At 37.1% G+C, this 26635-nt stretch overlaps 1 protein-coding gene across 3 annotated transcripts; it reads right to left on the bottom strand.

The window, feature by feature from the left end:
- Window positions 1-282: 282 nt before the first annotated feature.
- LOC118826080 (mucin-5AC-like) lies at window positions 283-26439 on the bottom strand. 3 transcript variants are annotated; one of them, XM_036596966.1, is made up of 16 exons: window positions 26196-26438; window positions 21069-21104; window positions 19136-19180; window positions 17978-18046; window positions 17544-17606; window positions 17007-17093; window positions 14214-14252; window positions 13329-13367; window positions 12457-12495; window positions 10689-10712; window positions 9180-9239; window positions 8617-8649; window positions 7762-7854; window positions 7316-7340; window positions 4941-5020; window positions 283-1820 (listed from the first exon to the last, which is right to left on the bottom strand). In XM_036596966.1, exons 1-16 carry the CDS (start codon window positions 26242-26244, stop codon window positions 1807-1809), a joined length of 795 nt encoding a protein of 264 aa, XP_036452859.1. In that variant the 5' UTR covers window positions 26245-26438; the 3' UTR covers window positions 283-1806. The 3 variants fall into 3 exon arrangements, with proteins under 3 accessions (XP_036452859.1, XP_036452860.1, XP_036452861.1); XM_036596967.1 differs by lacking the exon at window positions 13329-13367 and having other exon boundaries at window positions 26196-26439; XM_036596968.1 differs by lacking the exons at window positions 12457-12495; window positions 13329-13367 and having other exon boundaries at window positions 26196-26439.
- Window positions 26440-26635: the final 196 nt, after the last annotated feature.

The raw sequence follows: 26635 nt of genomic DNA, 5'->3' as shown, positions 1-26635 counted from the left end.
AACCTAAGGTTAGCACAGTTGGTTTAGTTACAACACAGTCCAGCTCAGTGGTGTACTATTTTAACCTGGAAGCTCAACATTATGTAGAGATTCTAAACTCCAATATGAAATCGTTAGGGTGAGTGGAATATTTGCCAGTGTTCTGTAAAGATTGTCCAACCCCTTTTAATTTTGCTCCTAAAAATAAATAAATATATGTATAAATATATTTAAATAAGTAAATTTGTGATCACATTTTCACAAATTAGGCTCAAATTCTCAGATGTTCATCCATCAATGCAGTTTTGGTATTTCACACATTTCTTTTATTAAACTAAAAATGATAAAAAAAAATGCATCTAAAACTCATCGCTTAGAAACTTTTTTCACAATTCCATGATAAGACCTCACCTGTGCTTTCAGTACATGAGGCACAAATGGCATCAGAGTTGATATTCCATCATCTTAAATGGTCCCAAGCCAGCCTTTACAAATGTGTTGCATATTCTTTGAACAATATGTTATACTGAAAAGCTCTGGTGAGAATGAAGGGACGAAAAGTTACGAGTAATCATGACATTAGACAAATGTGTAAACAGTAGTGATCAAGGTACAGACTGAAGACTTTTCAGTTGATTATCCAGAAAATAAATGATATGACGAGAAATCAAGTGAAAAACAGAAAAACAGTAAAAAAAAAACCTGAATCATATGTACACCACAGCCACAGACATGACATGGTGAAGAAAAGTAGACAGAACTTTTCTTCACTGTAACAGAAACACTGCCTATAGAGATTTTACTGAATTTTGTGTAGTTTTTGTCTAACAAATAATAACAAGCTTTTTTTAACCTAAAAGAATTGTAAAATGCAAACAATCCTATTACTATTACAGTTTTAACACACAAACATTGTTGCACAAATAGAATGTTGCCCTTTAAGCTGTGGAAAGTCCGCTTTAGAGCATTGTCTGTTTATCTATGATCTCCAGCTGGATCCTGATTTGCTGTACTAAAGCCTAAACTCAGAAATAAAACCAACACCCAGACCTCACTGATCAAAATAACTGTAATATCAACCTGCTGATCACCGTACGTGCAATATTAACATAAATATGTCAGTAATGATTGCAAGTTAGTGCTTTAAATGAATATGTTCCTGTTGTGGCAGAAACGCTACGAACTGTAGATTTTTGGCAGTGAAACTGTATGTAAATGACAGAAAGGAGACCTCTTCTCTTCTTTTTCAGCTTCCAAACATTCTTGTTCAAAAGCTTGAACTCATTTTCCAGCTGATACATTAGTCTGCAGAATTATTAGCACCTTCGGTAAACATGAACAAGAATGTCTGTGAGAGGCCGTCATTACTGTTTTCAGCTTAATCTTTACTCTCATGTCTAAATTTTAAGCAAGGCTAAACTGTTCAAATTGGGAAAGAACAATCATCATATAAATATTTTCTCAAAAATATGTATATCACAATTACCCGCACTCCTAGAAATCCTAATGAACAAAACCGAATAGATGCATCTTCCCAGCAATGATATTACAATAAAATCATACTATTTTCTCACGTTGCTGAGAATAGAAAATACTGAGTAAAGTTTATTTTGTTCAGCTTTTTTGCTCATATTAACTCAGGGTTCCAATTCACTATACACATAAATATGATGTGCAAAATTTCCCATTCCTCTTTATCTGTAAGTAAAGCTTGTGGTGCTCGCCATCCATTTTTCTTCAGTGTAGTTTTTCTTCGATGTAGTCAGTGTAGGTCCCAGGCTCAATGCGTCTGCTTCTTTAGGCTTCTGTCTCAGTTCTTCCTCCTGCTTATTTTGCTGCAGCTACATCAAGAGGTTAAAAGAAGTTCAATTTAAAAGATAATTCTCTAAATCATGAATGTTTTTTTCATGTGTTCACATGAACATTCTATGCCTAGCCATGTCTACACAAAAATAAAGGTGCCAAGTTCTTTGGACTGATATGTGAGTGTAACAAATATTACTGAAGTTTACAGAACCTCCACACAATGTAGAAGTTCTATACACTCTTAGAGCTTAGAGCTTTGATGCAATAATAATTTATTAAGGAGCCATTTTAGTAAATAAGAGTGAGTGTGAAGAACCTTTTTTTAAAAGTTTAAAGAACCTCCATATAATGTAAAAGAAGGACCATTTAATTGGTTTAGTAGAAGGTTCTGTAAACCTTTAAAAGGTTCTTCACACTTACCAGTCACTTTCTCAGACGTGGTTCTTAAGGGAACCAAATGTGGTTCTTCTGTAGAATCAATCAAAGAACGTTTTGTGGCACTGTGTACCAATTAAAGTTTTTCTCAGAACCATTTAAGAACCATTTGTTTTTTAAGAACATCTATGAAAATGCGCGAGCACAAAGCAGAAAACGTAAGCCCAAAGATGAGGACTGTCCAATGGGAATGTCCCTCAGCTCTTTTCCTATTGGACAGGCTTAACTTTAGGTTTAAGTTATCCAGCTAAAATGAGAAATCCTGCTTTGTGGAACACCCCCCTGTTGAAGTGCTTTTCTCTGTTTTGGTAATTGTTATTGTCTCCACTAGAGGTCACTGTAGAGCTTTTAAATGGTCACAAACTCACAGTCAATTGTTCATGGCCACCACCATATAAACACATAATTCCAGCACACATTACTCACACATGTACAGCAGAGTGTTCATCTCATGTCCTCAGGACATCATAACAGTTTCTCAAACAAGCCTGATCCAGCATTTCAAGTGCAGTAACACTTACATTCTACAGAATATTATGACTAGTGTGGATTATTATAGAATAGCATTACTATTGTGTAGCTAGAAATTCATTATATCTGACATATTTCTACTAAACCTTCTGCCAATGTTCAGAAGAGCACAGTCAAAAAAATGAAAGGCATTAGCATGGACTGCAATGTGATTATGTACTGAAACGCAGCCAACCAACCACTGGTCAGGACCATTACAAAGCCCCAGTACTGCCCAGAATGATTTCACTGCTTTACTGAAAATCGTGCAGCCACTCAACACCCCAACAATAAGTAAATAGGAACACACACAATGCTGTATTGACTCTGCAACAACAATAGCTGTTTAAAGTCACTGCACTTGGTGGGGTCCTTGGGGACGCATTCTTAAATGCTGACACCGTTTCCCCTTTCATGTAGCCACAAACACTGATTAAAGCTTATTACTGCTTTGTACATCAAGACTAAAGATGCTAAAGGTGTGAGAATGTTTCTCACGAAATGTGAAAAAGTTATATAAAAAACCTTCCCTTTACATCACTGAACAGTTTGCTAGAAAAGTGCTTAAGACTATAGGCTAAAGTCCAGAGACACAATCACTATCGCAAGTCTCCAGTGCCACACAATGGTGCCTCTCCGAAATGGGCAATATTTGGTAGAGGAAGTGGTTATCTTTCATCTTCCAATGGTCTTTTAGGGGTGGGGTGAGGGGAGAGAGGTGGAGGGATAAACAGCAGGAAACACCTTCCCTCGCTCGGCCGAGCCCGAAGCAACAATGAGTTATTAAAAGAAACCAGCTTCCTTTGAGTAAATGGAAGCGGAGCGCCTGATAAAAAGCAATAGAGGGCGGGATGTGGGCAGACGAGGAGGAGGAAAGGAACAATTTAGTGAAGAAAACACAGGATTAGATCTGCCCCTTCTCCCAGCACTCACAGAGCTGGTTTAGTTTTAGAGGATGCCTCTGAACTCCACCAGTGAGAAGAAACAGCTGTCTGAACTAATCTATTACAGTGCTTTGAATGTGGCCGTAAAGGAATACTTCAGTGAAAAAAAGCTAATGATGCTTACAATGAATGGCCTGAAATGTAAACAAAGTCATTCAGAGAGGTTGGATGTGATGTGGTTCATTGCAAAGAATCTTACCAACTCAGAATTCTTTACAGTGGTGGTGATAGGAACCAAACATAGCCATTTTATGTAATATTCAAAACCACCAGTGAATGTCTGAGTTTGTGCTTGTAATGCTGGTTCTGGTAAAATAGTGATAAATCTGGAAATAAAAATCTTTGGGGACATTTTGCTTCACAACACCCTGCATGAACCTCTCCGTCATGAATGGTTTTAAAAGATATATTTCAGACCAAAACCTTCTCCAAACTATAGTAAAACTGTGTCTCAGGCACCAGGCAGAGTATTCATAAGCAGTTTATGTGATAATTTTGGGTGAGGGAGCTTTTAGTGGCATTACGTTCTTCAAATGTCTGGATTTCATCAACACTGTGAAGAATTCTGACTCTGTACCGTTCTCTAGAACAGAGCATTTTACACCAAACCACTTTGAATGACTTTGTTTGTGACTACAGCTTAATGCTTTAATTCAGTGTAATTTCTAAAAATCTGTGGAACTCCCGTATAAACAGAGACATTATCTTTATCTATGGTAATCTGGCAGTGGCTTCTTGTTGTGCCAGTTGCATTTTGGGCTATTTTTAGGCATGGCTAAGATATTTTCTTTGTCTCATTTTCATGGTTAAGCTGCTTACTCTGTGCTAAAATAGTTAAATAACCTTCATCATCATCATCAGCCATCTGCTGAGTATTGACCTTGTTAGCAACATTAGCCTCATGACTCCAGCACTAAACTACAGAAGCAGAATTTGGACACCAAACTTGTCTCAGCTGATCAACTACATCTAGGATAGGTGAAAAATTTTGTACATTAGATTTTTCAATTAACCATTTTTTTTAGACCTCAGAAACGGCTGCAAATGTCAGCAACAATATGAAAATTACGGGAATTAAAGCATACAACTTACACATCAACAGTCTTTTCTGTGAGCTAGTCTTCAGGAGACCTTGGCTCCTTATTGTGTCTTTAAAACTTTCCCTCAGCATCAATCTAAACAAATCGTTGGTAGCTGAGAGCAGGGCTGATACCTTTGTATGCTAATATTAGAATATTGGCTGTAAATGTACAGTGAGCAACATACCATTCTCTGCACCGCCTGATGACTTCACTCCGAGCAGCATGACCCCATCTTTGTTACTTTCAGTCCTTTGGAATGAAGCACTAAGATGCATGGAAGAAATGGCAGAAAGCAATTAGCATCACAGACAAAACACTACTTCACAACATAAGATCGTCAATATGTGAGTAGTTGTGGCCTCATGTGGTTTACACATGTGTGCTAGATTTCAACCTGGGTAGTTGTGCAAAACACTATGAGATCTTAAAGCACTGATCTTAGCGTTGATTTATATGTAACAGTGGCATCGAAAAAAAATAAGGCAATTAAGATTAGAAAGAGAGCATGATCAATTCTGTTTAACTGGATTTAGTGCAGCACTGTATGTAAAACACTGAATAAAACTAAATGCATTCGCACTTTTTTAATGTGGCACTACTGGTTCTTTTTTTTTGTTCCAACTTAATAAACTTCACTAAAACTAATATCATGCTATTTGTCATGTATCGTGAAAAAGTCTTGATGTATCATTTTGTCATACTTTGGCCGTATCCCCCACCCCTACACAGAACATTGATCACTCCAGACTTACAGCACAAAGGGGCCTGTCTTCAGCATGCACACTTTACAACCTATGCTAAACAGCACAAGGACATGATGACATGCCCAAAATGTTACCATTTATATAAGACATGGGAGATGAAATAGTAATATGAGGTTAGGGTAGTTCATTTACATAAACTGAGGCAAGCATAATGGCTAGAAAATGAATCACTTAGACAGGCAGGTGAGAGTGCTTCATAGCAGAGAAGACTAGAGTAAGTTATTTTTTGAGGCCCATTATGTCATTGAAAGGATCCATTGTGTTAGACTTTTAACTTTTATGACCGAAAGTGTGTGGACACCTGATTATCACACTATATAAGCTTGTTGGACATCCCATTCCAAGCCATGGGCATTAATATGGGGTTTGCCCCCTTTCCACTGTTCTGGGAAGACCTTCCACAAGATTTAGGAGTGTGTTAATGGGAATTTGTGCCCATTCAGTCAAAAGAGCATTTGTGAGGTCAGGCACTGATGTTGGATGAGAAGGCCTGGGTTCCAAATTACAAATCAAAAGGGGTAGAAGTTAGGGCTCTGTGCAGGCCACTGGAGTTCTTCTACACCAAACTCATTAAGTCATGTATTTATTACTTTGCTTTGTGCACAGGGGCACAGTCACGCTAGAACAGGAAAGGGCCTTCCACAAACTATTGTCACCAAACTGGAAGCATAGAATTGTCTAAATTGTCTTTGTATACTGTAATACTACTCTTTACTGGAAGTAAGGAGCCTAACTCAAACCTGAAAAACAGCCCAAGACTATTATTCCTCCTCCACCAAACTTTACTATTGGCATAATGCATTTTGGTAATTTGTGCTCTGCCAAACCCAGGTTCATCCATCAGACTTTCAGATAGCAAAGTGTGATTCATCACGGCAGAGAACACGTTTCCTCTGCTCAGCAACAATATGGAAATTACACGAATTAAGGCATACAACTTACACATCAACAGTCTTTTCTGTGAGCTAGTCTTCAGGAGACCTTGGCTCCTTATTGCGTCTTTAAAACTCTCCCTCAGTGTCAATCTAAACAAAATGTTTGTAGCTGAGATCAGGGCTGATACTTTTGTATGCTAATATTAGAACATTCAGATAGCAAAGTGTGATTCATCACTGCAGAGAACATGTTTCCTCTGCTCCAGAGTCCAGTGGCAGTGTGTTTTACACCACTCCAGCTGATATATTTGGCTATGTGCATGGTGATCTTAGGCTTTTGAACAGCTGCTTGGCCATGGAAACCCATTTCATAAAGTTCCTGACACACAGTTCTTGTGCTGATGTTGCTTCCAGAGGCAGTTTGGAGCTCTGAAGTGAGTGATGCAACAGAGGATAAGCAATTTTCACATGCTTTAGCACTTGGTGGCCCCACTTTGAGTTTGTCTGGTCTACAAAATCTTGGCTGAGCTGTTGTTGCACCTAGCCTTTTTTTTCACAATAATAGCACTTACAGTTGATTGGAGCAGATCTAGCAGGACAGAAATTTGACTTATGGCAAAGGTGGCATCCAATGACTAAAGTGAACTTTCAGAGTCACTCAACTCTTGAGTACAACCCATTTTATGGCGAGTGTTTGTCTATGAGGATTGCATGGCTATGAACTTAACTACAACTAAGACACTTGTTGGGTGTTTTATAGGTAAGGCTGAAAAACTTGAACTCAATATTTAGGAGGGGCGTCCACATACTTTTGGCCATATTATGTACACTAGGAAGAGTGTTATATTGAATTTACTTGATGTAATGGGTGCTATAGGAAGCTGCCTTGCTGTCCAAATTATCCAAAAACAAATACTCACTTCTCAGTTCCGCTGTCTGTCGTCTCTAAAAAGGAAAAAAAGAAAGTTCAGTTCAAAAGGTCACTTTCTGACCACAGAACCACTTTTGGGTGGATATTTTTGCTTGGTGGACTATTTTCAACAAAGCAGTGATATTAAGATGTTTAAAACTCCTGATATGATGGAACCAGTGCCACATACACACTGCCACTATCATGTAAGCATCACTAGTGTTTTAAGGCCAGTGGTGGACCTGTGGTGGACCTGTGATTGGTCCCATTTCATTGATGGATGGGGTAGAGCATGGCTGAAAAATTTACCACACAGATGGGCTTCAGTCAGTAACTGTAAACCTACAAAATGTACCTATAAGGCCAATTAGTGTAAATGCAAGGTAGGTGATTCTAATAAACTGGCAAATGGAACACTTTTTAGTAGTCCATTGAAATCTGCATTTTGATAAATACCTGCATGACGGCGGGTTTTGCAGCATTTGAAGTACATCACTGTGCCGATACCAGCAACTCCCACAAGCAACAGAAGCCAATAGTAATTCTTATCTGTAACAAAGTAATATCACTCTATCCGTTATCTGTAACATATAATAATCACTGTATCAGTAAGACAAAAACTCTACTATATCTGCTGTCTGTAACACAGGGATAACAAAATTACTTTTATCTGTGTCGTAGCAATAACATTATGAATACAACAGCAATTACACTGTAGAAGCTGTTACACAACAACACTATATTTGCTGTGCATAACATAGCCATACCACTGCTATGTGTAACAGCAATAACATGTTTCCTATCTGTAACATAGAAATAACGCTGTGTCTGCTATGCGTAACGCAGCAGTAACACTATATTTTCTATCCGTAACATAGAAAAATGTGTAATACAGCAATAACACTGTATCTACTATCTGCAGCATGCATAACATGACATGACATGTTGATGAATTATCAAATTCTGACAATCACCAAAAAAAAATCCCTTTTCCATAGATGGTTCTTTAAAGAACCGTGTTTGTAAACAACCTTTTTAAAGACTAAAAAACCCTCCTGGTGTGAAATCACCAAACGTAGCTGGATTAAGGCCTCCATGACAAGAGTTGAGCCATGACTTTTCATGAGAGTTGTCCAAATTGTAGGACAGTTGTACACATGTTGTGTTCCACTTTGGTAACTTGAAAATCAACACACTGCCTGAGTTTCTGATTTGTAATTTCCCAGTTGGGAAGTGACATGAAGACAGTGCATGTTGCAGACATCTTTACGAAATTTTACTTGGATGAAATACAGAGAAAGCTTGATGTACCTGAATTTGAAATGGGTTGATCAGACTGTGGCCCTGCGGAGGAAAGAAAAATACACATACATGATCAATAAATAAACAATAATGACAAATGTTGAGTCAGACGATTTTTTCTTCTATTCATGTCCTTTCCTCATATCTGGTTTATGTATCATTAGCCCTTTAAACCTAAAGGTGGGTAATAATCTTTCAAATTAACAACTGTATAGGATTAAACCTGCATCAACTCCTCCATGCTCTTACACAATATTAGTCATGTGCTACTATTATTTATTCAGATTCATAATCAGCTGCAAAAATGAAGCTATCAACCAGAGCCTCCTTCCATCTCTCTTTCCTCCTATGGTTCATCTAGACAAAAATATACAATGAGTAAAGATGCCTTTTTATTTTACTTTACATGTGAACATTACATTAAAAATGTAACTCTTATGGCTCTGCTCCTATAACTGCAGTCAGGTTCAGATATGTTTAGTATAATTATAGATATCAGATTTCAGATATACAGACAACCAAACATTCTCATGCATGCAGACAAACACCTATACATGAACATACAAACGTACCATGTGTTTGGATGTCATTGCTAGAGTCAGTCTCATTTACACTGCCTCCTTTTGAAGGATCTGGAAGAAGATAGATTTCAAGTTTACACAATTACAGTATATAGAACACTTTTGTTTCTTTTGCTTATGTGGTACTACATCCTATAACCTGCACTTTCAAACTACACAGACGCCTATTTATTAGAAACATGTCCCTTGCACCTACACTTATTGGCCATTTTATCAGAAACACCTGCCACACAGGGCAGTGGTCACCAACCCTCCTCCTAGTTCCAACCTGCATCTAACATGCTCCGCTCCCCTTACCTAACGCTAATGCATTAGCCAATCAGCCAATCAAGGACTTCTGAAGAAGTTAATTAGTGGAGCAACTGGGTTAGGTAGTGTTTGGAAGAAAACTCCCCAGAAAGGTAGATCTCCAGGTCCAAGGCTGGTGACTACTGATACAGGGACACTTCGTTTGTTCTGACTGAAGTTCATCTGTTACTGATCAGTATCTCATCCCTCCCATTACCCCATCCATCAATGTAGAGACCACCATATGACCACCACTAACCAGATATTATTTAGGTGGTGGATCATTCTTATTCTTGCCAGGATTTTCACACTGCCAGTGCTGAGAACAGTCTACCAACCTAAAATATCTAGGCAACGGTGGTTCTGTGGTCAGAAACTGACTCTTGATAAAGGTCAAGATGATAATTAACACAAAATATGCATAGAAAAAGATAAGCCATGGCTTTTAACTGTATACCTGCAAGATATATTGACAAGGTAAGTGTGTCTAATAAACTGGCCTGTAAGTGTAAAGAATGTTTAAAAATCCCAGCATTCCAGCTACAAAGGTACTCTGAGATGGTGTTCAGGTCAGGGGCATCTCTACACAATTTACTGGGGCAATTGTTGGGCTAAACTACACAAATGTTATGACTGCTTGAATTCACTACACACATTTCCCACAGTTCCCTAGCATCTTTCTTCTGAATGCTTTCTGTTTTCATAGTTGGTCTACATGGTAATCAAAGGCTGTAGTTAAGCTGGCAACTTGTGTAGTCTGACTGAATTTAATAATAATGAACTGATGATGCAAAAAGCAAATCATGCAATTAGCGTGTAGGTTTTGTCTCAAATTATTTCACATGCATGTATAAATAGAACAGTGAGGTTTTGGAGCAATGTCATAGAAAATCCACTTTTGGTTCCCCAAAGAACTTTTTTTCTGGACGGTTCTTTAATGAACTATGTTTGTAAATGATCTTTTTAAAATAAAGAAAAAAAAACACTTTTGGATCAAACTTTGTGGAATTAAGGCCCTCCATGTTTTTAGTGAGAGCTGTGCACATTGTAGGATATTTGTAATGCATGTTATGTTCCACTTTGAAACTTGAATATCAACCCAGTGCCTGGGTGTCTGATTTGTAATTCTCCACTTGGGAAGTAACATGAAGGCAGTGTATGTTAGAGACATCACAGAGAAACACAGAGAAATACAGAGAAGGTTTGATGTACCTGATTCTGGATTAGCCCGGGGTCCTGTGGAAGAAAGAAAAATATACATAGTATACATTATACAAGCAAATACACTGTAAAACCTAACTGTGCTGCTTAATGAAAGAAATAAGTTAAACAGCTTAAATTCTACATAAATCTGAAGACACTTAGGCCTTTTTAAGTAATAAATGTTAAGTTATAACTCTTTATGTTGAAGGCAAAAACAAACAGGTGAATAATAACTTGTTTTTAAAGATTGTTTAAGATTTAGTGTGGCTGTAGTGTTTTCCCCACTTTTAATCTGTTACAAGCACACAATTCCCTCATCTACAGTCAATGACATGAGAGTCTAGTTAAAAAACACAAAATTAAGAATAATTAAACAGCATGTATGAATAAAACAATTATATATGCACACTTGTAATAGAAGACAGACTTTTTACTCCACATGCAAGTCCAAGTTTTAGCCAATTAATAATGACCTATGTTAAGTATTTTAAGTGACGGTTGCCAAGTGCATGAAATTGGGTAGCACCTGGTGGCTTCAGCACATACTGAATGTTTTCCATTGTGTTTTAGCCAAACCATCAGGTGACGAGTCTTAACTGTATTCTGCCTGCTAATGGAGTTTTCTATATCAGTGAATTTATCCGATAGACAAGAAAGTAAGGAGGGTGTTCTGATGAGTTGTGCTACCTTGTTGAAATGTCCCACTGTAGCGCATATTTATAAGTAGCTCTGTATGTAAAACTCTAGGTAGGATATTCTGATAGTCTAAAACTCATCAAAACTTATCAAAAATACTACCAGTGTTAAAACTATGAGGCTGAATTTAGCTTCTTTTTCACCAGCTGCTTGTTTAAATTTTCTCATTCCAGATTAAATGGTGCAGCAGTTGTGATTAGCTATCACAAACATTAGCAAACAGAACAAAACAATACTGATCTGTTGGTTCTTTGAAACAGCAAAAATAAGTTAATGTTACCTACCTGTCAAGCAGAGCAACCTGCTCATATCATGTCTTTCAACTCTCCATGAAGCTGAAGTCAGCTTCTTTTTCACCAGCTGCTTGTTCGAATTTTCCTGTTACACCTTAAACAGCACAGCAGGTATTCTTATAACACTTCAGGTGTCAGAATGAAACTGCTGCACCATTTAAGGTGGAACAGGAAAATTCAAACAAGAAGCTGGTGATTGTCAGCTGTTACCAGCATTAAAAGAATAATTAGGATATTTTGATAGCCTAAATCAGCTCATCAGGGCATTAAGCAGTAATATTAAGCTGCACTGAATTATCCTGAGTGCAGGTAATGTTATGCTTGAAAAGCTTTTCAGTAACTTATTTTGCACGCTTGTGTCATCTAACTAGCATGAATGTTTGGTGCAAAAAACAAATCACACAACTAGCATGTATGTTTTTGTCTTGAATTGTTTCACATGCATGTATGTATTTTTTAATTAAAGTAGAACAGTGAGTTTTTGGAGCAGTGCCATAAAGGATCCACTTTTGGCTCCCCAAAGAACCTTTTTCTGGATTTTTTTTTAATGAACCGTGTTTGTAATTGACCTTTTTAAAGTTTAAAAAACACTTTTGGTTGTGAAATGACCAACCTTTGCTGAACAAAGGCCCCATATGAGTGTTGGGCACATTGTAGGATATTTGTAATGTATGTCATGTTCCACCTTTGAAACTTGAATATCAACCCAGTGCCTGAGTTTCCACTTAGGAAGTCACATGACAACAGTGTATGTTGCAGACAAGAAAAACAGAGAAGGTTTGATGTACCTGGTTTAGGAGTTGCAGCAGTTTGTGTAGTCTGGGGTCCTGTGGAAGAAAGAAAAATATACATAATATACATTATACAAGCAAATACACAGTAACTTTAAAGGCAAAAACAAACAGGTCAATAATGGCTTGTTTTCAAAGATTGTTCAAGATTTGGATGTAGAGTTTTCCCCTCTGTTACAAGCACACAGTTCCCTTGTCTACAGTCAATGACGTGACAATGTCTAGTTATACCATCTGAACATTAATTATGTCAATGCCAACGCAAAATTAAGTAAAATTAAGACAGCATGTATGAATAAAACAACTAAACGTGCACACTTATAATAGATCATATCATGCCTTTCAGCTCTCCATGAAGCTGAAGTCAGCTTCTTTTTCGCCAGCTGCTTGTTCAAATTTTCCTGTTCCACCTTAAGCAGCACAGCAGGTGTACTTATAACTGCTGCACCATTTAAGATGGAACAGGAAAATTCAAACAAGAAGCTGGTGATTGTCAGCTGTTACCAGCATTAAAAGAATAATCAGGATATTCTGATAGCCTAAATCAGCTCATCAGGGCATTAAGCAGCAATATTACGCTGCACTGAATTATCCTGAGTGCAGGTAATGTTTTCTGGATGTTTTTTTAATGAACCATGTGTGTAAATGACCTTTTTAAAGTTTAAAAAACACTTTTGGTTGTGAAATGACCAACCTTTGCTGAACGAAGGCCCCATATGAGTGTTGGGCACATTGTAGGATATTTGTAATGTATGTCATGTTCCACCTTTGAAACTTGAATATCAACCCAGTGCCTGAGTTTCCACTTAGGAAGTCACATGACAACAGTGTATGTTGTAGACAAGAAAAACAGAGAAGGTTTGATGTACCTGGTTTAGGAGTTGCAGCAGTTTGTGTAGTCTGGGGTCCTGTGGAAGAAAGAAAAAATATACATAATATACATTATACAAGCAAATACACTGTAACTTTAAAGGCAAAAACAAACAGGTCAATAATGGCTTGTTTTCAAAGATTGTTCAAGATTTGGATGTAGAGTTTTCCCCTCTGTTACAAGCACACAGTTCCCTTGTCTACAGTCAATGACGTGACAATGTCGAGTTATATCATCTGAACATTAATTATGTCAATGCCAACGCAAAATTAAGTAAAATTAAGACAGCATGTATGAATAAAACAACTAAACGTGCACACTTATAATAGATCATATCATGCCTTTCAGCTCTCCATGAAGCTGAAGTCAGCTTCTTTTTCGCCAGCTGCTTGTTCAAATTTTCTGTTCCACCTTAAGCAGCACAGCAGGTATTATTATAACTGCTGCACCATTTGAGGTGGAACAGGAAATTTCAAACAAGAAGCTGGTGATTGTCAGCTGTTACCAGCATTAAAAATTATCAGGATATTTTGATAGCCTTAATCAGCTCATCAGGGCATTAAGCAGCAATATTACGCTGCACTGAATTATCCTGAGTGCAGGTAATGTTTTCTGGATGGTTCTTCAATGAACCATGTGTGTAAATGACCTTTTTAAAGTTTAAAAAACACTTTTGGTTGTGAAATGACCAACCTTTGCTGAACGAAGGCCCCATATGAGTGTTGGGCACATTGTAGGATATTTGCAATGTATGTCATGTTCCACCTTTGAAACTTGAATATCAACCCAGTGCCTGAGTTTCTGATTTGTAATTTACCATTTAGGAAGTCACATGAAGACAGTGTATGTTGTAGACAAGAAAAACAGAGAAGGTTTGATGTACCTGGTTTAGGAGTTGCAGCAGTTTGTGTAGTCTGGGGTCCTGTGGAAGAAAGAAAAATATACATAATATACATTATACAAGCAAATACACAGTAACTTTAAAGGCAAAAACAAACAGGTCAATAATGGCTTGTTTTCAAAGATTGTTCAAGATTTGGATGTAGAGTTTTCCCCTCTGTTACAAGCACACAGTTCCCTTGTCTACAGTCAATGACGTGACAATGTCTAGTTATACCATCTGAACATTAATTATGTCAATGCCAACGCAAAATTAAGTAAAATTAAGACAGCATGTATGAATAAAACAACCAAACGTGCACACTTATAATAGAAGACTCCTTACTCCAAGTGCTCGTTTGGGGCACGTGAAGCTGCTGCCACTCATCTGTGATAAAATGCGCAGTTACGGTGAAATAAGATCCAGTGGTGATGGATGTCCACGCAGCACATGTTACAGCTATTCTACCCGTTTTCTTTAGTGATTTTATAACTTCGGTTTTGGTCTCGTTGTAGAGTGAGGCAGGGGAATCGCTGTGTCAGTAAAGTATCTTCGAGACGGGTCGTGTGAAACATAGCGCGAAAGCCCTGTTTCGCAACGACTAAGAATTGGCGTGCAGACTGCAGGTCACCTAGCAACGATGCGTTATTCGCATTTATAAGCAGCGCAGTTGGTTTCCTGGTACGTTAAATCTGCAGCGAGAGACTGTCAAACACTAAACAGTTACAAAGATGAAGTCGCTTCTCTTTCGAATTCTCCCGTTCCACCTTAAATGGTGCCGCATTTACATTCGGCGCCTCAGTTAGAATTTAAGGTGGAACGGGTAAATTCGAACAATAAGCTGGAGAATAAGAAGCGACTTCAGCCTCGTAAAACAGTCGAACGTTGAGAGACATTTAACTGATTTACCCCTGAGGAAAAGTTTTCTGGCGGAGATGGGAGGAAAGCGGCTATAGCTGAGCTAAAGCTTAAAGCAGAGCGAAGTAAATCTGCGTTTTCGTTTATATTGTTTAGCCTATACTAGGACATCATCACATACTGAGACATACTGGACATTAAATGCTGTGGCTCCCAAGGTGGTTTGATTTTTGTTGAAAGGACAAAATGTCTCTTCTTATCATTTGTGTTGTGACTCCTGACCTGACCTGGCTTTTAATGCAGAGGGAGCCGGTCAGATTTCTCGCTTATCCAGTTGTGTTTTTGTTATGTGCCGCCACAGACTGTCCGGGCGCTGCACTTCCGTACTTCCAAGTTCCGCCCTTTGCATTCCGTCAACATTACGTTATAAATTAAATATTTAGAAAGAGTGAGCTGAGTTATATTCCCTGCCATTGAGTGAGATTCTGTGCTAGCTGGACACTGCAGTGACTATCTTGGCACTCAAGATTACACTGTCAGCATTTGGCAAGATGGTCCATTTATTCACCTATTTAGCGCTCAGCAGTTTAGCTCCACCCATTAACAACAGTCACATCGAAGTTATAAAGAGCATTTCAGCCAGCCTGTTTTTTGAATGGGGCGCAATGCAAGTCAACCAGTCAGAACAGAGCTCAGTCGTAAAGCAACATCATGTAAATGTTACCTTAAAATAACAGCTTCAAAATCATTTTGAAGGTACACTGACTCATAATAGGTAAAATGGCATCTCTGTCATAGACCACTGATGTCGTGTGTCACTCTGTGGTCCACATCATGCCCATATTTGGAACTCTGGGTCTGAGCTTGAATTGTCTATGGTCAATATGAATGGAGTTTTCAAAAAATTGCCTTTAGTGCACCCTGTGGTAAATAACAATGTTCAGAACCCAAAATGCTTTGTTTTTTGTACATTTTTCTCTTGAACATCACTGAATCCTCTGAATTACGAGATTGTTAAAGAGTCATAATACTAATATTGCTATATGCAAGCTAATACATCATATTTATGTAACTAAACTATGAGAAAGTAAGGCGGACTGGTTTTTATTACAAGATATTGCAAACTTTAAAGGCTTATTTGATGTGAGATTGGCAAAGACTGACCAAACTGCTTTATGTGAGATTATTTTATTTTTTTGTATGCTAGCCTGAAATAGGACTGAGGTTAGATGGCTTTAGGCATCCAGAAACACTACAAAACTCTATGAGACAGGGATGACACAACAAGGTAACAGCCTACATCACAATCTTTTATAAATAGCATTGGCAGCGATGTCAAATTTCTATTGTTTGCCAGTTAGCCGTGAGATGGTCTTGCATCCTTCTATCTCTTTTAGCTTTCACAAACTAATAAAAGCCTGAGATGTACTCTTAACCAGTCTCTCCCCCTTTTTCTCTTCCTCCGACATCATCTTCTTCACCTCTCCACAGTCTCTGCCAAGAGGTCCATGCTGGGAATACCGAGCAAGCTTCTTCTTATACCTAGCTGAAGAACCGTAGCTGTTGGTGTCGTAGGTGAAGATGTGGTGCCGTAAAACATTACGTAGTTCTCGTAAGAGGTCTCATGCACACTCCTCCAAGTCACATAGCGCTATAGCAGGCGCTCCAGGCCTGGAGTGGCAAAGACAGACGCCTTTCACCCTATAGTAAGTCAGTTTACCATCAAAATGATTTTGAAGCTGTTATTCTAAGGTAAAATTGTTAGATAATGTTGCTTTTGGGTTGCAAGGGTGGAATGAAAGCCCACATTCTTCACTCTCGTAACAGCTGAATCATAAGCCTGCAGGTTAACAGGTTAGCTCATCAGGCTTTACAGTGTACACTTCCCTGCATGTGCACACACACACACCACACACACACACACACACACACACACACCTTCTGTTTGTGGTGAGGTTTTATCTTTGCCAAGTGTCCCACTGGTGTTTATGGTGGGGCTTGTTGTCCTGTTCCCTGTTGTGTTGACTAAGAATGAAAGACACAGAATGAGCACAAAACAAAAGTTCATGATATACATTGTTCCTTCAGACTTTTCCTACATTGGACTTGTATCTATTATGGGAATTCTAGTACTTGCTACACTTTCAACAAATAAATGTTCTTTATGAAGTACTTAAACAAGTGATAGAACATTAAGCATAATGCTACTCTTTTCTATCACAATGCTGTGGTTCTGAGCTCTGGTTCTGGAGTCGTCCTGTGCTGCATATTCAGTTTTTTGTTTTTTTTTGCTGCTGTAACATACTTGATTCAACTAATCAGCTTGAATACAATCCCTTCCTGATTTGAACGTTCATGGCAGGGCTTCTCCAGAACCAGGGTTTGGAACTACGGCACTAAAGGAACACATCATGATGATGACCACAGAAGTGAAACACTGGTACACTGGTACTGGTTATTTAGATTGAAACTCACCAGTTGGTGAAATGGTTGATGTGGGAGCTGAACCCAATGTCTGACTTGAAGCTGACTTGCTTTCTAAACAGTGAGAAGTTTGACATTACTTGTTTGAAAATTCCTTTGAATAGAGCAGTTATGTGCTTGGATTGGAAAATTACTTAAGAGTAACTCAGCCACTGTGCACTGCTTTCCATGCAGCTAAAGATTAATCAGCATTAGAGGTTAAAGTGGTATTCAAGATGGATACAGTAACATATGTCATGCACACAAAAATAACTCTTTGGAGCGATGTGATTAGTCAGATTAAACAGGACTGTACAGCACTCACTTTAGTGATTAAAATAATCTGTGTACAGATAAATATGTAATTATTCATACATGTTATTCTTTGTATTGTTTCAATAAAATCTACTGAAAGGGCTTGTGCAAAAGACAACAAAAAAACTCACCAGTTATTACCACTTGTGGGCTTTTTGAGATGGTAAGTGTTGGTGTTGTTATGGCAGTGATCTCTTTTACTAAATAGAAAAACAGAAATACATGAAAAATACTTTGCATATAGTGTTAAATACAGTACTGGACTCTAAACACTGTACTGGCCTACAGTCTGATATGATTATCATGCTTTAATGTAGAGGAATGCAGTGTTGGTTGGCACAGTTTCACTCTCTGTCGTGTATCTCAGACAAACACTTTCAATGTCAGAAAATCTTATTCGGAATTAGAGTAATGTATGTAATGTACTCGGAATGTATATATTTCAGTTTTTTAACTAAATATTTTAAGTGTTTTTGAGTAGTGAGGTAAATTGTGTTGCACTAACTAAATTTAACATTTATAACCAGCAATTTTTCAAATTCTTTGTTCAGGTAACAAGAAAAAAATGCTACATAGGTCAACAAATTATTGTTTTTTTACAGTGTGGTATTTTCATCTTGATATAGACTCACTACAGGCAAAACATGTTGTTAGAAACTGAATGTAAATATAATACAAACAGCTATTTGTGCTATTTAGCATGTGTGTAGTGTATAACAACATATTTATGACAACAGACACTAGATACTTCAGGTTAGCTGGCATTACTTCTGGTTGGCTTTTAAATGATCAAAATATAGCTGACTGCCATTTCAACTAACTAAAATGAATATATATTGAATAATGTTCAGAGCTCTTAACATCTTGATTGAATGCTGGTCAAGAGAGCAATCACTATTGTGTTACATTCTTGTGAGAGTTCCACTTATAGACCTGGAATTTGTGCTGACCGACCAACTGGCCCCTTGTTTCCCCTACAGTATCAGTCAAACATTTGGGCATACCTGATTTTACATATATATAAACACCTTGTATCTCCAAAATGGTAACTTTACAGGAGAAGGAAAAAACCTACTTTACTTTTATAGATTATGTCAAAAACTTAAAAATTACAAAAATGGAAAAGGTTTTCTTCAAAACAAAACATAATTTTTTTTTCCCTTGAAAACCCCCTAATAAATAGTTTTCAGCAGACAGTGACATCTTGGTTTTGATGTCTAAAAAAATAGATGTAATCCACAGCAGTGAAACCCTACGGTACTGTACTGGTCAGTCAGAGTGATACTCACCATTTTGGGTCACTGTTGGGTTTTGGGAGGGAGATGTACTATTTCCTAAGTAGTAAAAAGTTTGACATTAATAATTGAAAAATTCTTTTTGCACAAAGTGTACTGCAAGCACTGTAGTGGCTTATCTGATCTGTGCATCAAATCCTCCTAAATATGAGTGCAGTGGCTGACAAGACCCTAAACACAGTACAATTAAAAACGCATTGCAAACTCATAAATGCAGAAAACACTTTGATCAGCATTACTACACCTGAACTACATTTCACAAACACGCTGCAAACACAGAAAACACTGTTTCAGAAATGCTGCAAAGCCAGTCACAGCACAACAGAAGTGAGCCACAACACAATGGAAATGTTTCTGGAAGACTCTCTGATGACTCATGGTTATCTTGGCTGGCTTGTTGGCCATCTGACATGTCATATTTATACTTCGGTAATTATCAGTCACATCTGGTATTGCTATTTTCAATTTTACACTTACACTCTACAGCTAGTTCCTATGACGATACAGTGACATTAGTTATCTGATCAATTAAAAGTTAATTTACTTACACCGGTGAATGTTTATGCTGTGTAGAATTTAAAAGTTTGAATGGCTCCTTTTCTTTTTGAGTGTCTTCTGGAAACATTCCATTGTGTTGTCATTGACTCTGCAGCGTTTCTGAAGTTGGATGTGTTTTCTGTGTTTGCATTGCGTTTGTAAAATGTCGCACTGGGATCGTCATTTTGATGAGTGTTTTCAGTGTTAGCAGCTCATATTTTATTTGCAGTTCATTTGCTCTTGTGGGACCTAAAGGTAAAAACTATTCAGAATGTTTTGAAATTGACAAGGAGGCAAAATATGACAAGCATCTATGCAGATGATGTACTTTGCATGGACGTTTGTCCTCACTATATTTAAAGAACAAGCCATACTGTAATAAAATGTCATTTCATTCTGATCTGTTCTGTACTCCAAATTTTAGGACAAGGTGCCAATCGTGGGACTGAACTAAATGCATGCAATGTTTGGACAACTAATCTTCATAGTTTTCAAAAATCAAATTTACACCTTCTCCCCTTTTAGTGTCCAAATTGTCCTGGGTATTCCACTGATTTTCCATTTTTTCTGCTGTATTAAATGATTAAGATGAAAACAAAATTATTCAGAGAGGTTTGATTTGAAAGGATCCATTCTAGAATTGTTCACAGTGGTGGTGATAGGAACCAGACATCTGAAGGGTTTAATGCCTCTAAAAGCTACACCACAGACAGCTATTACACAAAAGGGTTATGAATATGCTGCCTGATTCCTCAGACATTGTTTTAGTGATAGTTGTCAAGATTGTGGTCTAAAACGTTTAAATCTATTCATGGTGGAGGGGTGCTTGCAGACTGTTGTGAGGCAAAATAGTCTCCAAAGAAAACTTTTTTCAGATTTATCACCATCAACATTACATATAAAAACTCAGAAGATGTGTGTAGGTCCGCTGGTGGTTTTGGATAGTAAATAAAATGGATATCTTTGTGTTGTAGGTTTCTATCACAACCACTGTAAAGAAAATGCAAGTGAGTGAGTTTACCTTCAGTGAACTATTCACATCAAAACACTCGGAGCTGCTTTGTTTACACCTTAACTTCTGAATTAGGTAGTATTTTTCAAAAATTTCTGGAGCTTCAATGCTAATGTGGCTAACAAGTAATAAAAGCTTATATACACCGATTAGCATCATGCAAGCTGCACCCACACTTGCCTCAAATCTGAAAGACTGAATGTATGACATACTGTTAAAACGAAATGACAGCACAGACAAGTTTTCAGGATTTTCACTAGTTGATTACTCAACAGCCTTTGCTTTAACCTTTGGCTGAACGTGAACGACAGAGTTAAAGCTAATGAGCAGATTGTGAAGGTCAGTGCAGGCCTGAGCTACTGTGATAAACAGACTTACCGTTTGCTTCAGAGTCTGCTAGAGTAGACTTGATTGCTGAATGGTAAAAAGATTGACATTACTCAATTGAAAAGGCTCTTGTGTACATGTTTGCATATAACGCTACTAGCAGTTGTCTAATATTTACGGACATCTAGATAAAGAAGGAAAAAAATCACATGCTTTTTCCTCTCTGGTTCTGTCAGCAGTAAGTTGAAATATTGATTTGCTATTTTGAAAAAAGCAATATTGCTCAAAATATTGACTTAATATTTTAAAATAGTGATTCATTTTCTTGAAATAATGATTTTAGAATCTTGTAATAACTACTTTCCAGAAATTCAATAACTGTTTTTGAATGTATCACAATATAGAAGAGTAAATTTATAAATTATTTTGAGATATTATGTTATTATTTATTTTATCTGCCATTAACAGCAAATATTACAGAACTATGTACATTGCCAGGACCTGCCATACATAGGGGGTTATAATAATAATAATAATAATAATAATAATAATCAATATAATTTACAAAAAATGTCACATTTACAAAGTTTCTGCAAAAGTATATGTAAGTAAATAAAAAGCAGATCTCAAGAAAAACTCAAATACATCTTGGTCTACAATATATGAGAATTATGATTAAGATCAAACTAAGTCCATATTTTGAGATGCCGCTGCCAGAAACAGAGAAGAAGAAACACACAATTGTTTTGTCCTCTATTTTTCAGAAATTGGCTTCCATAGATACTCTGAATAGAATTTATGCTCATAGACTATTCATAAACAGTCAGGCAATACAGTTGAACATCTGTGCCTTGAAATGGACTTATCTAATGAGCTCTGACTCTGAGATCACAGGGTGAACGTTTGAGTCTTTCCTTTTTGGCACAGACTTATGTGACTTGTTTGAGGCCTTAACAAAGGCTTTAAAAGGCTTTAATTCGCATCCAATGACCAAAAAAAAGCATTCCCTCATCCTTCAGTACACACATCCTCTAACTATGAGCACAGCTGTGAAAAGCTGCATCCTGTGGAGCCCTCATTCATTCCCGAGAGGCTATCGGAAGCTTCCTGTCAATGTTTCCTTTCCAAGATGGACACAGTCTCTATTCTCTTGTTGTCTGGTTGAATTATAATTATGTTTGATTTATGTCCTAAGCTAAGATAAAGCTAAGGCCCGACTCCATCTAATTTTGGCTGATTGAAATGGTACATATAGCACTGTGCAAAAGTCAGAGACCATTATTTCATTTATTTAATTTCCAGCCAAAAGCAAGAAACATATAATATACAAATGGACTTCAACACAGTGTAATATCAAATTTTTCAAGCTCAGTTTCTACTATTTGCCTTTATTACAGCTTCCAATCTTTTCAAAAGACTTGCTTTCAGTTTTTCAAAGAAACTTACAGTGATATTTTTACACACCTTCAAAGTTCAGTCTAGAAGTTGGTTGCTTTTTCTGCTTCTCACAATCCAAGTAATCCCAATTATTTATACCAGGGGTTGGCAACACGTGGCTCAACAGAATTAGATTTTTAAGTAAAAATAAAAAAATCCTTCTTTGCAGTAAAATAAAGCTCAGCTGATCGTTCTAACACAGCTTTAACACTAAACAGTCTTAAATGCTGGAGTTATATGTATGTATAACTGCTAATTCACCTTTAGCACCTATTAGCACCTATTCACCTGCTAATAACCTTTAATTCTGAAGGTTGGTGAGCAGACTGCTGGTCAGCATAGCAACATAGACAAAAATCTCGCCTAGCTTGTAGCTACCGAAAAAGGCAAGGAGAAAGATTTAAGATGAACATCGATAATTTTTAGATGAATGAGCTTATTTGCATTTAGCATTTATTTGCATATAAGCACTGAGCTGGTTTCCTGATGCGTTTAATCTGCAACGAGAAACTGTCAAACACTACAAAGTCTCGAAGATGAAGTCAGCTTCTCATTCACATTGTTTGAATTTTTCCGTTCCACCTTAAATGGTGCAGCAGTTACATTTTAACGCCTCAAGCACCTTGTAAGGTGAAACAGGAAAATTCAAACAAGAAGCTGGTGAACGAGAAGCTGACTTCAGCCTCGTAAAAAATCAACTGTCGAGAGACATTTTACAAGAAACTATTCCTCTTTTGTGGAAACGTTTCCTGCCAGAGATGCAGGAAAAGTGGCTATAGCTGAGCTAAAGCTTAAAGCAGAGCAAAGTAAGTCTGCGTTTTCATTAATAATATATTTTTTTGTCTACACTGATATATTAGCATATGCTGAGACATATTTACAGCTAAGATGGAAAAACGTTGCTTCATTAAATGGATATAAAATGTTGTGGCTCCCAAGGTGGTTAGATTTTTGTTGAAAGGACAAAATGGCTCTTCTCAACATTTGGGTTACCGATTCCCTATCTAGACTCAAGAGTTAATTTTAATATACAAGACCTCCAGTTTCAGTGTTCTAGTGGTCCCATAATTTTTTCTTTTTTTCGGAAATTGAATAAATGAAAGCGTGGTCTCTTTTTTACACAGTTCTGTATCACACTCTTCTGAAAAGGTGCCACAAGGAGTTCTTGGGACAATATCATTCAAGAGCTCCTTTTGGCTCCTTAAAGAACCTTTCAGTGGATGGTTCCTTGGAGAACCATTTGAGCGTGAAAAATGTAAAGGTTATATTTCAATAAAAGAATTTTCATAGACCCATAAGTCCAAGCCAAGAACCATTTGGGAACTTTTATTTAAATGACCTAGCAGGTGAAATGATTGCAACAGGAGCAGAATTAATTTGGAGCATTTTGGAAACGTCTTTATACAGAGTCAACTACTGTCCCTTGACATGCAAATTAGCAATTATTAACTACTTTTGAACTGATTGTGAATTAAAGTAATCTATTATTCTGATACACAGCAAGTGTTGGTTAACCTTTTATAAAACAGGAAAAAAAAAAATTGTGTTTTCGGCCTCCTGAGCCTCTGGGTGTTGACCAGTTTACTGGTCGTCTTGGTAATTTATGATGGAAAATTTGCTGTAGATTTTGCCGTACTGAGGTTTCACTTGCTGGACAATGTGTCTTTTCCCTGAGAGAGAGTGGGCAGAGCAGTTCCCACCGGCTATCTCCGCAGCCAATCACTACCATGAGAAGAAAATGCCTACACTAGGCCGATGCCTTTACACAAGCAAAACAAACATCCACACAATTCGCCACTCTTCACCTTCCAAGTTCAGTTATTTAGGCCTTTTCTCAAGCACCCATACCTCAGGAGATCTTACTTACTGTTGTACACAATTACTATCGTTCAAATGTTTGGAATCACTGTTTTCAATAATTTATATGTTTATATTTATATTGCTGTTGTCGGAAGGAAAACTTGTATCTCCATTTTTGACGTTTTTCAGTTTTTGACATAATTTGAAAATACCCATTACCCTTTACATTGTATGCAAATTATATGATGAATGGACCAAAGGAAATGACCCAAAATGACTTTGAAAAAAGTCTGGTTCCATTGTTTTACATTAAAAGTAAAGTAGTTTTTTTCCTATTAAAGTTACCATTTTGGAGATACAAGGTTTTCTTCCGACATTGTATGTATATACAATGTGTGTGTGTATGTATGTATGTATATATATATATATATATATATATATATATATATATATATATATATATATATATATATATAAAACCCTAACCTTATATATAATATATATATATGATGATTCCATTATGATGCTTGTATTCTACAATCTCAACTAATTTATAACATGCTGTGCAGGGTTAAGAAATGTTAGATGTGTCCAGAATGATGAACAGAGCTTTAGATACTTTTACTGACTGACGAAGTTCTATAACATTAAGAATGCAGTTATAAAAAAAGTACCATCCAGAATGCCTCATATTTCAAATCTAATAGCAGATAACTTAACAAAACGTCTAAAAATACCTAAAAATACTTCAATATAAGATCTAAAAATACCATCAGATATCATGTTTATAGTGTTTTAGTCTACGCTGTTTAAGGTATTATTGAATAAAATAACAACCATAACTAATATAAAGAGTGATTCCAAATGTTTAAACAGCAGTGAACTTTTGACTCATCTGGGACTTGAAGATTTAGGGACTTTGCTAAATAATTCAAAGCTTTTGTCTAAATATGATCTCAAATCGTATTCCTCACCTCACAGCTAGTATAGGAAACATTGACTTTCCTAAAGCCTGGTTTTGGGGTAAATAAATTCACACTTATCCTCATGAAAATCTGTAAAAAAAAAATCTATAAAACAGTGGCATTTTACTACCCATGTGGAGACAATAAACATTGCTTGGTATCACGTTTATAGTCTTTCAATATACGCTGTTTAAGGTATTATTGAATAAAATTACAATGATTATAACAATATTATAACTAATGGTGGATGGAGTGGTTCCAAACGTTTGAACAGTAGTAAATTTTTGACTCATCTGGGACTTGCAGGGGCTAAATTATTCAAAGCTCATGGGGACCTGTTAAACATCTCTAAACTGATTTTACTAACCGTGTGGAGACAATAAAAATTGGAAAGTTTGGAAAGCTTGAAAAGACAGTCACCACTTAAATTAGCATTAATTCATTAAACAGCATTAATTAAACAGCATAATCTTTTCAGAAATGGGTTGCAGCCAAAAACAAAGTATAAATTATCAAATTATTTGAATATTTTAAGACTATTAATTATAATGTCAGATTTTCTGTAAGCAACTTCCAACACAGGTACATTGAAAACAGGCACTTCATTCAGTTTCTTTAAAGAAGACCTAAAAGATTGTGTCCGCTGCAATATTTCATCAAACATACTCCTAAAAATAAAGGTTCCATAACGGTTTTGGCTTGGATGTGTGGTTCTAGGGAAAATAAAAAACTGGTTTAGCATCTTTACACTATGTGGAGGTTCTGTAAACTTTAAAAAGGCTCTTCACTCTTGCTCATCTCATTTAGAGAAATGGTTCTATATAGAAGCATCCACTGAAAGGTTCCTTAGGGGACCAAACATGGCTTCTGTGGCATCACTCCAAATAGCTGGCTTTTTTAAAAGAGTGCATAAGCTTTCATTGTAAAGAGAATGCAATACCATGAATGCACACTAATAAAGAGATGTTTTACTTACCGAAGAGGAGAAGACATGAGAAGAAAAGGATGGTGACCCTGGGAGCCATGGTGTTCCTATCTGGTTGGTGCACCAGTGGTACAATGGTGTCACTCTACAGCTTCAGAAAGGTTGAACAGTGCCAACAAGCATACGCAGAGGTGCTCACATCTAGCTCACAGCTGCTTATTCTGGCACTTCCTTTAGCTAAGGAGAGGAAATACATCGGCTTCCACTTGGGTGGAGGGCTAGTGGACTGGATGGGGAGGTGGTGTTGTTGAGTAGTTCAGCCAGGGTGAGAATTACAAACCCTCCAGACAGGAACTCTGTCGTCAAGCCCTGTGTTTGTGCTCCTTTGCAAGTCTTTCCTGCCCTGGCCAACTTCTGTGATTGCTCTGGAGTGTCGTGATCATGGTGGTCAACATGCAAGGTTCTAGTCCCTAAAAACCCAATGATATGTA

Source organism: Colossoma macropomum, unplaced genomic scaffold (assembly GCF_904425465.1).
Source record: "Colossoma macropomum unplaced genomic scaffold, Colossoma_macropomum, whole genome shotgun sequence".
NCBI lineage: Eukaryota > Metazoa > Chordata > Actinopteri > Characiformes > Serrasalmidae > Colossoma > Colossoma macropomum.
This window is presented reverse-complemented; position numbering and strand designations above follow the sequence as displayed.

What these genes read in the sequence shown, in the direction of transcription:
- LOC118826080 (XM_036596966.1), bottom strand. Translation starts at nt 26,244, where the DNA reads ATGGCTCCCAGGGTCACCATCCTTTTCTTCTCATGTCTTCTCCTCTTC. An exon ending in TGCTGCAACTCCTAAACCAG is followed by an intron (nt 13,368 to 14,213) that starts GTACATCAAACC and finishes TTTCTTCCACAG; the next exon opens with GACCCCAGACTACACAAACT. An exon ending in TGCTGCAACTCCTAAACCAG is followed by an intron (nt 12,496 to 13,328) that starts GTACATCAAACC and finishes TTTCTTCCACAG; the next exon opens with GACCCCAGACTACACAAACT.